This window comes from Lepidochelys kempii, chromosome 7, assembly GCF_965140265.1.
Source record: "Lepidochelys kempii isolate rLepKem1 chromosome 7, rLepKem1.hap2, whole genome shotgun sequence".
Classification (NCBI taxonomy): domain Eukaryota; kingdom Metazoa; phylum Chordata; order Testudines; family Cheloniidae; genus Lepidochelys; species Lepidochelys kempii.
In genome coordinates, this window is record NC_133262.1 from 120,462,426 (window position 1) to 120,475,453 (window position 13,028).

At 39.3% G+C, this 13,028-nt stretch overlaps 1 protein-coding gene across 5 annotated transcripts in view; it reads left to right on the plus strand.

The window, feature by feature from the left end:
- Positions 1 to 13,028, plus strand: part of CFAP43 (cilia and flagella associated protein 43) — a 101,154-nt gene that overhangs the window by 38,834 nt on the left and 49,292 nt on the right. For 4 of the 5 annotated variants that reach the window (XM_073354443.1, XM_073354439.1, XM_073354441.1 and 1 more), the window contains 7 exons: positions 967 to 1,119; positions 1,650 to 1,780; positions 4,859 to 5,024; positions 5,705 to 5,815; positions 9,898 to 9,975; positions 11,983 to 12,108; positions 12,664 to 12,768. In XM_073354443.1, the coding sequence (XP_073210544.1) occupies positions 967 to 1,119; positions 1,650 to 1,780; positions 4,859 to 5,024; positions 5,705 to 5,815; positions 9,898 to 9,975; positions 11,983 to 12,108; positions 12,664 to 12,768 (870 nt within the window). The remainder of the gene's footprint in view (positions 1 to 966; positions 1,120 to 1,649; positions 1,781 to 4,858; positions 5,025 to 5,704; positions 5,816 to 9,897; positions 9,976 to 11,982; positions 12,109 to 12,663; positions 12,769 to 13,028) is intronic. The other variant, XM_073354440.1, reaches the window with a different exon arrangement.

Consider the following 13,028-nt stretch of genomic DNA (forward strand, 5'->3'; position numbering starts at 1 on the left):
CACATATCAAATTGCATCATTCTCCACTAGCTTAATGTAAAATAGGTCAACCCTATTTGGAACCTACATGGTGCTCACTGCAGTTCTCCACCTCAGAAGTGTGTATCACAGGCATTAGATCAGCACGCCAGAGCAATGACCACAATGTGGCAGCATTCTTAAAATGGTACAAACCTGAAGAATGGCTGACACCTGTACTTCGAATAGCAATTCTTTCTCAAGAGCTAGAACTAGACATTAGGCCTCTGAATCCATGGATGTCTAGGGAATGTGTTGCTCTCTACATTTCCTTCCTGAGCCAATCTGCATAATTTCTGTCTGGCTCAGTCTCAGGTAGTTCTGAATCACTCAATTTCAGATTTCTGCAATATTTATTTGGATCTATAGGACACATGAAAAGGTGCATGTCCAAGTCTCTAGGTGACTTTTCACATATGTTTAAACATACAAACAGCTCCCACCACCCAGAAAATAATTATCCAAAAGTGAAAATTTCACTTCCTCCACAAAAATACCCTACTCCACCCACAAACACCAATCTTCTGAACTTCCCGACCAACCCAAAACCCTGCAGAAAGAGATGGACTCTTATCTAATATGCCTTGAGGGTCAACAGATCTGTGCTATTTCAGACCAAGTGGGAGAGTAAATCCTCATGGAGAAAACCTTGCTGGCAGGCTCTTCCCTTTTAAGCAGAGGGGCTCCAGCTTAGGCACCTCCATTGATTGCAACTCCTAAAACATCTACTATATCCCCTTCTGCAACTAGAGAGGATGAGATAACGTATTATCAGCATAGCAATGATATACCCACCCCCAGGCCCATAACTCTTATAAATAGCAACATATGTGAAAGATAATCCAACAAGCTATTTGTACCTGCCAGCATTATCACTCAGTTTTATATGGCCAGCTGTTGATACTTCCATCATCTCAATTGCTGTTTTGTATTTTGTTTGGTTTATAGAAAACCTGGAAAGATGTGTCAGTTACTTTATCAGAGAAGAGGATTCCAAGCCACCAGTTTGCACCAGGGTTCCTCCATTTGTCACCTAACAGCCAGCTGTTGGCATCAGTGGCTAAGGATGGAGTATTGTTTATCCATGATGCTGTTACTTTGGTAGGCATCAGTGCACAGGTCTCATTAAACCTATGTTGATCAGAGCAGTCGGGAGTTACTGCATGGATCAGTGTAATGAAAGCAAATATATACATTGCTACAGAAAAAGACTTGCTACACTTGAAGAGAAAAGGAAATTGTATTATACAATTGACTAGTCTGATGTTTATTTTTATGATGGATGCTTTTATTTTCAGAGGTTGTGTGTGTGTGTGATCATTTGCCGCTTATTTTCTTCTACAGTAAATCTTCTAGTAGATAATTTTGCTGTGCATCACAGACATCTGAGAAATTAACCTAATGGTTCAGTCCTAGGAACTTATTCCAAGGCCTGAGTCAAAACTTGGCCCACCTTTTAAAACCACACATTCTAGTAGTTTTTATACTCCTTAATGACATTTTGGATAAAGTTTTATCCTAATACAAAGGAGCATTTTAAACAAGGGAGCCTATTAACAGAATTTAGTGACATATTCCTGTAGAAAAACATATTTGCTCCTGACCTGATATTGTTTCTGTAACTCTTTCAGGAAACAGTTGCTCGGGAGCATTGCCATTCTTACCAAGGACAGGGAATTGGATCCTTGGCATTTTCATTGGATGGCCAGTTCCTGCTTGTCAATGGCATGGATGATGGTACCCTTGTATGCCTAAAATGGAAGTATGTATAAGTTTAACTGATTATATTGATAATATGAATACTGGTGCCCAAACACACTAATTTCTGCATGCAGTTAAAAGCTTTAGGCAATATGTTGTATTATGTGGAAGTTAGTTTTATTGTCTTCTGTACAGACAGATAGTATACAACCTAACAGCAGCAATCTGTGATTACCAAACCTGGGCAGTTAATCAGCTGAAATCACTTGACTAAGCTGATCAGCCCAGCTATGGCTGCAGTTCAAATTTAGGATTATCTTTAGGACTTAGTTATGTAGAGCATCTTAAGGCTAAAATAAAAAACTCAGGGAAGACAGACTTTGATGAATAAAAGTAATTAAAAAGAAAAAATGAAGGAAAATTTCCCCTTTTAAGAAATTATTGGCTTTAGGCCATTTGTAAGCTATTCTGGGGTAAGTATTAGAAAAGTGGTTTCTTTCCCATGGTGGAAACTGCAAACAGATATTGTTGTTTCACAGAAACATATTGATGCTGCTACTTGTCAGTCACACCAGAGAGGCTTTGGATTGAATGGGCTTTGGATATTGACTTCCCTTCCTCTCACCCCTAGAGGTTGTCCCACCAGATCATTAAGAATATAAAATCATTAAGATTATGTACATACACATAGTGACCAGTTCCTCTACATCTTGGACATTCGCATCCCCTACTGCATATTGTCTGTACTTTGTCTGTTGTCTAGACTACAAGATCTCTGGGCAGGAACTGTCGTAATATTTCTGACTAGTACAGCCCTGAATATATTGTTAGAGAATCCTATCTAACTGTGCCATATCCATCCTGAGAACTTCCGTCTCTGGTGCTGTAAATCTGACCCCTTTATCAGCCTTAAAACAAATAAAAGTTTAAAGACAGAATAATATAGTTCATTGGTCCTTGGCCTTTCCCATAGTGTGACCCCATATCACAACAGAAAAAAGCTTTGGGATCCCCATTCCATCTAGTTATAAAGAAAGGAAAAGTAGTTGTAACTTATAAAAAAAACTTGATCCCCCCCGCTTGAGAATTTGTGATATAATTGTGTTTACTTAGCTGTTTGCAATAATATGTGGTTGTAACTAAGCTTTAGAAGGAGGCATTCAGAAGCATTGAAAGGTTACAATGGAAAAGTTACTGGCCTAGTCGCTAGGGGGATAGCTGTAGATGTGATATATGCAGATTTATGCTGTATGTTCATAGTAAGACATTTGACATAGTCCCACATGACATTCTCATAAACAAACTAGGGAAATCTAGTTTTAGATGAAATTACTATAAGGTGGGTACACGCCTGATTAAAAGACCACACTTAGTACTCCTTTTCTTTTTGCGAATACAGACTAACACGGCTGTTACTCTGAAACTTAAAGCCTAGTTCGCTGTCAAACTGAGAAGACTTATCTAGTGATATCCCGCAGGGGTCTGTCCTGGGCCTCGTACTAGTCAACATTTTCATTAATGTCTTGAATAAGGGAGTGGGGTGTGTGCTTATAAAACTTGCAGATAACAACAACCTGGGAGGAGCTGCAAGCACTTTGGAGGACAGGATTAGAATTCAAAATGGCCTAAATAAATTGGAGAACTGATCTGAAATCAACAAGATGAAATTCAGTAAAGACAAGTACAAAATACTACACTTCAGAAGGAAAAATTAAAGGAATAAATACAAAATAGGGAATAATTGGCTAGGTGGTAGTAGTGCTGAAAAGGATCTGAGGGTTATAGTGGACCACAAATTGAATACGAGTCCAGCGTGATGCAATTGTGAGAAAGGTTAATATAATTCTGGGGCATATTAACAGGTGTATTGTATGAAAGACCTGGGAAATAATTGTCCCGCTCTACTCAGTGCTGGTGAGGCCTCAGGTGGAGAATTGTGTCCAGTTTTGGGTGCCACACTTTAAGAAAGCTGTGGATAAATTATAGAAAGTCCAACGGAGAGCAAAAAAATGATAAAAAGTTTAAAAAACCTGACCTAGGTGGAAAGGTTAATAAAACTGGATATGTTTAATCCTGAGAAAAGACGACAGAGGGGTGACCTGGTAACAGTCTTCAAATATGTAAAGTGCTGTTATAAAGAGGATGGTGATCAATTGTTCTCTGTGTCCACTGAAGCTAGGACAAGAAGAAATGGGCTTAATCTGCAGCAAGTGAGATTTAGGGTAGATATTAGGAAAAACTTTCTAACTATAAGGATAAGGTTAAGTACTGAAATAGGCTTCCAAGTGAGGTTGTAGAATCCCCATCAATGGAGGGTTTTAAGAACAGGTTAAACACCTGTCAGGATGGTGTAGGTATACTTGGTCTTGCTTCAGCACAGAGGGCTGGCCTACATGTTCTCTGAAGGTCCTTTCCAGCCCTATATTTCTATGATTCTATGATTAAAGATTTAACTTGAAATTCAACGCAACTCAGAGAAGATGCTCTGTTCACCTTATGGATGCACTTAAGACTTGCATAGAGAGTGGCAGGTATAGTAGCGACACATAGGGATCTCTTTATGCCACTGAATACCATACATGTGGGCTCCCTGCCAGCCAGCCCCAAATAGGCCATTTGGAAGAGGCTCACTGGATCCATACTTATATGGATTCACATAAGTCCCATGTAGCACTGCAGTGGCTCAGCCACAGGGATAAACCACCGTATATCAAGGGAGGTGAAGTCCAGCTGGGGAGCAGAGCACATAGTGTGGAATGGAGTTATGAGGCACCTGGAACTACAACTCCCATGAGGCACCACAGAGGCAAATGCAAGGATTAATGTTGACCCAGCTTGAAACAAAACTTTTCAATTTGGAACTGTTAAAACATTTCATTTTGATTGAAAATTTCAAAACGAAATGTTTTGATGTTTCCAAATCGTAATTTTTCAGAATTTTTCATGCTGTGAAAAATTTCAGTAGTTTGACCTTTAGTCCCACTTCGGGGTGAAAACGCTGAAATGCCTGTACTGGAATTTCCTGTGGGACAGAAACTCCAAATTTCAATCAGCTTAATATATTGTAATAAAAGGTTTTAAATTCTTCAGCCTTTTCCATAATACACAGAAAAACATGTCAGTTCCTCCTTTTTCCCAGTAGGACTGGAGAAGATGAAATTAAGGAAGCTACTGATGATTGGCGACTCATTCTCGCCTTTCTGAACAACTCAATTTACAATGAAAATGCTGTTTTAAAGTCCATGGAGGAGTGGAACATTGCAACAGAGTCCCTACTGGAATCATCCTTGGAAATGGAGTCTCAGGTCTGAAACTTTTTAAAAATTTGAAAAAAAAAATTATCTTTAAAGGGGTGGGGGAAAAGATCGAGATAATTCTTGAGACGAAATTTGATCCACCATTACAAATGTACAAAGTTTACCGTATCCTGAGACAGTGCTCTTCCCCTAGGAGAGTTTCTAGGCGAAAGGGGGAAAATCCTGAGAATAAGTGGTCTTTGTTTAATTATTTTACTTCTGGGATAGAATTCTCATGAAAATAAGAATAGTTTTAGGGACCAAGGTGTTCACATGTCCTCAGATTTCACTAAATCTATTCAAATCTGCCCTAGACAATTGAATTTATTAACGTCAGACTTATTTTTTATTGTGATGATGCAAAACAGTTTTTCCAGGTGTCATCTGTACTATAGTACATATGCACGGTAGCAAGGGTTTGCAGGTTCAGACCCTAACACAGAAGTTGCCAGGGAGATGAGAAGAACATTGTAATATATCTTCTGATGAAGTACTCCTTAAGAATTTACCTGAATTTTTCAATCTGCTATCTTAAATTTTCTCTTGTTTTCTCTGAATATTCATATTTGAGGCAGTTTTTATAAAAAGTGTGAAGTATGAATAAAGGATTGAGTGGAATATGTATTGTCTGAACTAGGCATTTTGGAAATAGATCTGTGTAAATGCCTGGCTTAAAATTTGAATGTCAGGAAATGCTCCAGAAGAAACCAAGTGTGGAAGTGATGGATGAAGATAGCTACCTCAACCTGAACATACTCAGTACTGATGAAATGACCTGGCTCAACCAGAAAGTACAGAAGGTATTTTTACAGAACAGGCACCAACCAGGGACAAAATATTCAAAAATGACGAGTGATTTTGGATGCCTCGCCTTGGGGGCCTAATTTTCAGAGTGGATACTCAGCATTTTCTGGAAATCAGGCCCTGTGAAGGTGTTGAAAGTTGAGCACCCAAAATCACTAATCAGTTTTTGAAAATCTTGGCCCAGGATTGTAAACTCTTTGGGGCAGGGACTGTTTCTTTGTTATATGTTTGAATAGTGGTAGCACAATGGGGCGTCTACACATTATTGCCATAAAAATAATAAAAAAATAAGACTCTTCGACAACTGGAGCCATTGAGCAGCAGGCTGATTATCCTGAAGCCCAGAAAGATTTTCTAAAAATATAACTCAGAAACTTGCACAAATGGATCAGCATCAGAAACCAAGCAAATGTGCTTCCTTCTTCCCATGAGCCATCATACCAAATTTCACTGCATTGTTAAATCAATACTTAGGATTGTGAGGTAAATCTGAAAGACCCTGGAGTTGTTCCAAGCCATTGTTGGAGTAAGACTCCTGTGCAAAGAAAGGACCACATTTTAAAAAGACAAATGCCTCGCAGGGCTAAGAAGGGAAGAAAGAAGATGTAGAGCTTTGTGACCTTGGCAACTGCTGATTTTATTGTTAGTACATATATTTTTCAAACACACAAATATGTGGCTGGTGAATGGTCCTCATGTAAGATAGAGCTCTATGTATCATCTGTGCTTTCAGGTGAAGGGTGGGGAGAAAACAAAGGAAATGCCTGACAATGTAAGGAGAGTGGTCACTTTGGATAAGCTATTACCAGCAGGAGAGTGAGTTTGTGGGGGGGGGGGGGGGGCGGGGGTGTGTGAGAAAACCTGGATTTGCGTTGGAAATGGCCCACCTTGATTATCATACACATTGTAAGGAGAGTGATCACTTTAGATAAGCTATTACCAGCAGGAGAGTGGGGCGGGAGGAGGTATTTTTTCATGCTTTGTGTGTATATAATAAGATCTTCTAAACTTTCCACAGTATGCATCCGATGAAGTGAGCTGTAGCGCACGAAAGCTTATGCTCAAATAAATTGGTTAGTCTCTAAGGTGCCACAAGTCCTCCTTTTCTTTTTGCGAATACAGACTAACACGGCTGTTACTCTGAAACCTGACGAATATCATTGTCTTCCTGGGTGATCTCAGGAAAGCGCACCATTCCTCATAGGGCTGACTGAGGGCTTTCAGACTATGGAGTCCATCTCGCATCAGGATCACATCCATCCAGTTGCCATTAATGGCAATTGGGCTGTGTAAAGTTTCGAATCCACTTTGAAGAAGAGGAAGGAGGGAGCAAATTCCAGAGTCACTGAGGTGCAGAGGAATTGTAAAATTTCCCCTAAGTGATCAATCTGCAAAACTTAGAACCCAACAGGCCACCATAGCTTTCAGAATGGGTATGATCTGTTAATTCACTTCACCTTTTAATTAGTCCAGAGGAAATTTTTTTTTCCCTTTCGAATCCACTAGTACAAGGCTAGGTTACGCTAAAAGGACTTGGTTCTAAAACCTTTGATTATTAGATCAGATAAGATGCTCCTATGCCTTCTGACACCTCAAGCAGCCCAATGTTTTCACCTCTGTATGTCAGTTCTCTGTTTCTTGCTGCATCATAATCTGTTTCCATGGCATTGGCATCTTTTTCAATAGTTTTCTCGTGTCTTCTGTTGTCTTCCTCTTTTCCATCTTCTAACAGGTAGTATCCAGACAAGGGCTTGTCTAGGAATAAGTTTTTTTGATATCTTTACAACATCTCCAAACCACTTCAGTCTTCTTTCTCAAATCAGTTTCTCTACAGTCTGTTGACCAGTCCTTTGTAACACTTCAGTGTTGATTATTTTATCCTGCCAGTGGACACCAAGTATTCTCCACAGATATCTCTGATGGAATGTATTAAGCTTCCTGTTGTGAGCTTCTAGCATTTGCCAAGTTTCAGAAGCATACAACAATGTAAGTATCACAAGTGACATCATATAATTTTATCTTGGTTCTTGTGTGAATCTCCTTATTTTTCCAGATATTTGCCGATCTTGAAAAGGCTCCACTTGCCTTTCCACTTCTTGCTTCTACCTCCTTATGGAGTTGCCCACCAGCACTGAATGTGCCTCCAAGATATACATGCTTGTTAACCATGTCTTACTTTTCACGATCAATCACATACCCACCATCATTGCTGCCTCCTCATTCAGCGATCATGACTTTAATTTTCTTCTGGCGGATTTTTAATCCTACTTTGGCAGACTCACATTTGACATTGATGGTAGTCTTTTTTCATGGCACCGTCACCTGTGTCCAACAGAACAGTGTCATCTGCAAAGTTTAGATCTTGAAGTTTTACTCTGTTCCACATAACTCCTGTATCTTCCTTTGATATTGCTATTTTTATTACATAATCTATAACAATGCAGAAAAGAAGAGGTGATAAAATGCAATGTTGCTGTACTTCAGTGACCATATCAAACCAATGGTCTCTCTACCTTCAGTCCTTACACAGTGTTTTGAATCTTCATACAGCATTGTGAGTGGTCACACTGTCTTTCTAGGAAGCCGATATTGTCTCAAGATCTTCCATAGTGACTCTCTGTGAATGCAGTCATAAGCTTTGGTGAAATCTATAAAATTCAAGACTAATCTTCTCTGGTAACCAAGCCCTTTCTCAATCAGTCATCTCAGGATAGAGAGGTGATCTATACATGATCTTTTTGGTTTGAAGCCTGCTTGCTCATTTTGCAATTTTTCATCTATATATTGATTCTGTTCAATAGTACACTGCAGAACACTTTCCCACATACTGAAAGTAGTGTTATTCCTCACCAATTATCGCACACCATTTGTTGGTAATTTACAGATCACACCTTTCTTCCAATCCTCTGGATAGAATTATTTTCTCCCAAACTGTATTAGGAAGTTTATGCATTTCATGTAGTACCACATCCTCCCTAGCTTTAAGCATTTCAGCGGTTGTCTTATCTTGACCAGGTGCTTTGCCATTTTTCAGCCGCCTAATTGCTTCTTTTATTTCTGCTTCTGAAATTTCTAGCAGTGACATATTTAATTCTTTACCTTCTTTGCATTCATCAATTAGTTCTGGTGGCTCTGGCTGGTTAAGTATTTCATTAAAATGTTCTCACCATCATTTATTTTGTTTTACTTTCATTGTTAACAATCTTTCATCTTTTGATTTTATAATACCACTGTGACTCTGTAACCGTGATGACAAATAGCCTACACATCTGAAATAGTTTCTTAATCATCGCTCACTGACGCTTCTTCAGCTTCTCTCGCTTTTTCATCAAGCTATTCTTTCTTATCTATCCAACATGACTTTTTTACTTCATCTTTCTTCACATATTCCTGTTGTAATGTACATTGTTCTTCTTGTCATGTTGCCTGTACGTTCCTCTTTTTTAAGGCTTTTCTTTCCTCAGTCAGTTTCCATGTGCCTGATCGTATTCACTCTTCTTTCCTTGATCCTCTTGGTCCGAATGAAGTTGTGGCAGCTTCCCAAAAAACATCTTTGAAGTGAGCCCATTGTTCCTGTATATCATCATTCATTAACCATCACTCCTGAAATCCCGTTATGAGCTGGATTTTAAAAACCTTCCTGATTTCTGGGTCAAACATCTTCTTCACATCAAATACCATCTCTCTTTTCTTCTTGGAATAAAGCTAAAAAGACAGGCTAACTGTTCCGATGAGAACGTAGTGGTAACTTCTTACATCAGCACTTGTAAAAGATTGAATATCTAGCAGCGATCTTCTCTGTGGTCTGCTGACGGCAATGTGATCCAGTTGTTTCTCAGTCATTTCATCATTTGACTTCCATGTTAGTTTGTGTTTTCTATGATGTGGGAAAAGTGTCCCTCAATGCACAGATTATACATGGTGCACAGTTTAATGAATCTTTTGCTGTTGTCTATCCGCTCCTTAATTCCAGGTTTTAAATGTGTAAAATGTTTGTATCCAAAGTTTAGTCATTTCTTTTCTTTTCTTGTTCTCCTCATCTACTTTTTTCCTTCAATCATATATTTATTGCACCCAGGCCATCAAAGAAGAGATCAAGAAGTTTGCTGATAAGAGGAAAGAACTGAAAAAAGGAATTAAAAAGCTCCGTAAAACTGTGAGTGTTTGAGACTGTTCACAAGTTGCTTCCAGGGAAATTGGTTCCACCTGCCACTTTTAGTTTGCTTCCATGGATGCTTTAATAATACCGACCAGGTCTAGGCTCCATTTGCCACAAGCCCTGAGCAAGGCATAGCACATAGGTGCACTGCACTAGGAACATACCAGGAACCAGACTTGAGTTCCCCTTTTACTTCAAAAGGGGAGTAATTTGTGTCAGCCCTATATCTTGTGTAGATTACGTCCCCTAGTATACTGGCCCCTGCATGTCCTCTCACCACCCACATGCAGAGGCTGCTGTCCCCTCCATGTTGCTGTCTGTAAGGCAGAGCCTTACTAGCTGGCCTTTAGTTTGGTTCACTAGTGTACATGTCACTGCCCCTCTGCTCTGCCTGACTTCTCAGGCTGTGAAGAGTTAGGATACTAAAATAGAAATGAATCCTGCAAACAAAGGCCCCATCTGGCAAGTTGATGCCTGCCTCCTCTGAAGTGTTCTGTGCTCTCAACTCCTATTGATGTACATGGGAGTCAAAGACACTGGAAACTCAGCACCTTGCAAACTTGATCCCGAAACAATCACCCTGAATTGTTTTGGCTGTGGGTTGTTCAACATCATAGGCCCTGATTCAGCAAAGAGTCTAAGCAGGTTCCTAACTGTAATGAAACTAAGAGTATATGATGTCTGCACTTCAAGCTAGGAGTGAGAGTCCCAGGTTGAGGAGACATACATATGCTAGTTCTGATCAAGGTAGCATGCTAAAAGTAGAATGTAGCCATGGCAGTACAAGCAGCGGGAAGAGGTAGCTGCCCTGAGTACTTACCCACCCGAGACCCTAGCCACATACTCGGGGTGGCTAGTCCTTCCTAACACTTGCACTGCCATGGCTACACTCTGTTTTTAACATGCTAGCTGGATGAGTGGGAGTATTTGTCCTTGAGCTGGGAATCTCACCCCAAGCTCAAAGTGTAGACATACCCTAAAGGCCTGATTCAGGAAAACACTTGAGCACATGCTTAACTTTAAGTTAACTTAAAGCATAACTTTGAGTTCACTGGGACTTAAATACATGCTAACACTAAGTACATATTTAAATGCCTTTTCTGAATAGGGATGCTTCACTGCATCAATGCCTAAGTGCTTTGCTGAAATGGATGGATTTAAGCAGGTGCTTAAAGTTAAGCATGACCTAAAGTGCATTGCTGAATTTGGGTCACAGTCAGTAGTATTTAATTAAATTTTACAGGCCTTGTGATTCAATGATTCAATAAGCTCTGGACTGGGAAATGGGAAATCCAGGCTTTTGTTCCTAGCTCTGCCACTGACCTATCCTGTGATCGTGGGGAAGTCACTACACACCTGTGGCTTAGCTCCCTGCATGTAAAATGTAGATAATAATATTGATAATTCAGGATCAAGATTTGCAGAAGAGAGTTTCACTTTTAGGATAGGTTAAATTTTGGGTCTGTCACCTTTGACAATGTCTCTTTAAAAATGCCTGCTGTCAAATAGAAGAAATAGATATTTATTATTATTAACATTTATATAAGTGATTTTCACTGTACTAAAAACAAAGCATCTCCCTCTTTAGAAAGTTGGCAAACTCATACTCATGTTATGAAAGGTATTCAAGTTACATGAATTAAGACAACCATACAAAAATGCAAATAAGCTATTTCTTTTAAGCTTATAGCCAGAATACTGAGTGTGCTGTACAATAAATAATCATGCTGAAAAGGAACTCAGACACTTATTTTCAAATGTCACCTCTAAACCAGCATAAAGAAAGAGGAAGAAAAATATTTATGTATATATAAACCCCCATGTATATATAACCCTCTTCAGCTGAGATTGTGAAATCTACATGAGAGTAGTTAAAAGTTTAATAATTTATAGAACAGCTCTTATCTGATACACAGTCTAATAATGTGCTAGAAAATAGTATTCCTTCTATTCATATTCAGATGAATTCACTTTTGCTCCTTGTACGTTTTAAATAAAATTCAGATTCAGGAAATGATGTATGAAAATGAACAGGCGCCTGATATTGAGAGACTGGATCAGCAGGAATTCAACCTGGACATCGAAGAACAGGAAAGGCTGCAGGTGGAGAGTGAACAAGAAGTGGCCAAGGTATGGTAGTATGGCATGAAAATGTTTTAAATGATAGGAATGGAAGGGAGAGAGAATTAGGTAGGAGGAAAGGAGAGAGAGCACGAAAGGAGCAAATCCAAGCAGCAAAGTTTGTAAGGTGTTAAATTAAGTAGCAGCATAAATGTGATTGCCCAACTGTAAATAAATAAATAAATAAATAAATTAGCATTATGAAAGATCTTGAAATGAACGGATCAGGTTGGTTATTTAACCTATCTTGCAGTTAAAAACCAAATTTGTGTAGAGAATATGGTCTGTGCCAAGAACTGCTGAGTTCTAATCCCTGACATTCCCACAGTGACCTTGGGCACATCACTTAACCTCTCTGCCTTTTTCTTCCTTGAAATGTTAGTTTAATATTTGTGGTGTGCTTTGAAGATGCAGAGTGCTACAGTGTTTTTAGTGCTGAGTACTAGTAATGCAGAACGTCTGTGGTGTTTACTTGAGGGACCCATTGAAAATTGCTTTATTTTGCATCCCATCCTTCTTTCTCCCTCTGCTCCCCCTCCCCGCCCCCGAAAAAAATCCCAAAAGATAAGGAAGGAGATTGAGATGGAGAATCTAGCCAAGTGCTATCTGCGTGACGTCATCAAAAAGGAATGCTGGGACTCCATGTCCATAAAAGGTCGTGCAATTAAGGTAACTTCTACTGTCACTTTATTTCATACCTTTCCCCTGTAGTTTGGGACTCATAAAGGTATTGAGGTTAAGTATGCAGGAAGCTTACCACAATTTGGGCTTGCAGAGCATATGGGAAAGAACTTGCTGCTTCCCAAAACACATACAACCAGAGCTGGGTGAATATTTTCAGTTCAGCCAGAAAACCAAAAAATCAAAGAAAAATACTCTGTTTTGAAAATGTTTAGAATTTGTCAACAAAGTCTGTTCTGAGCCAGCTT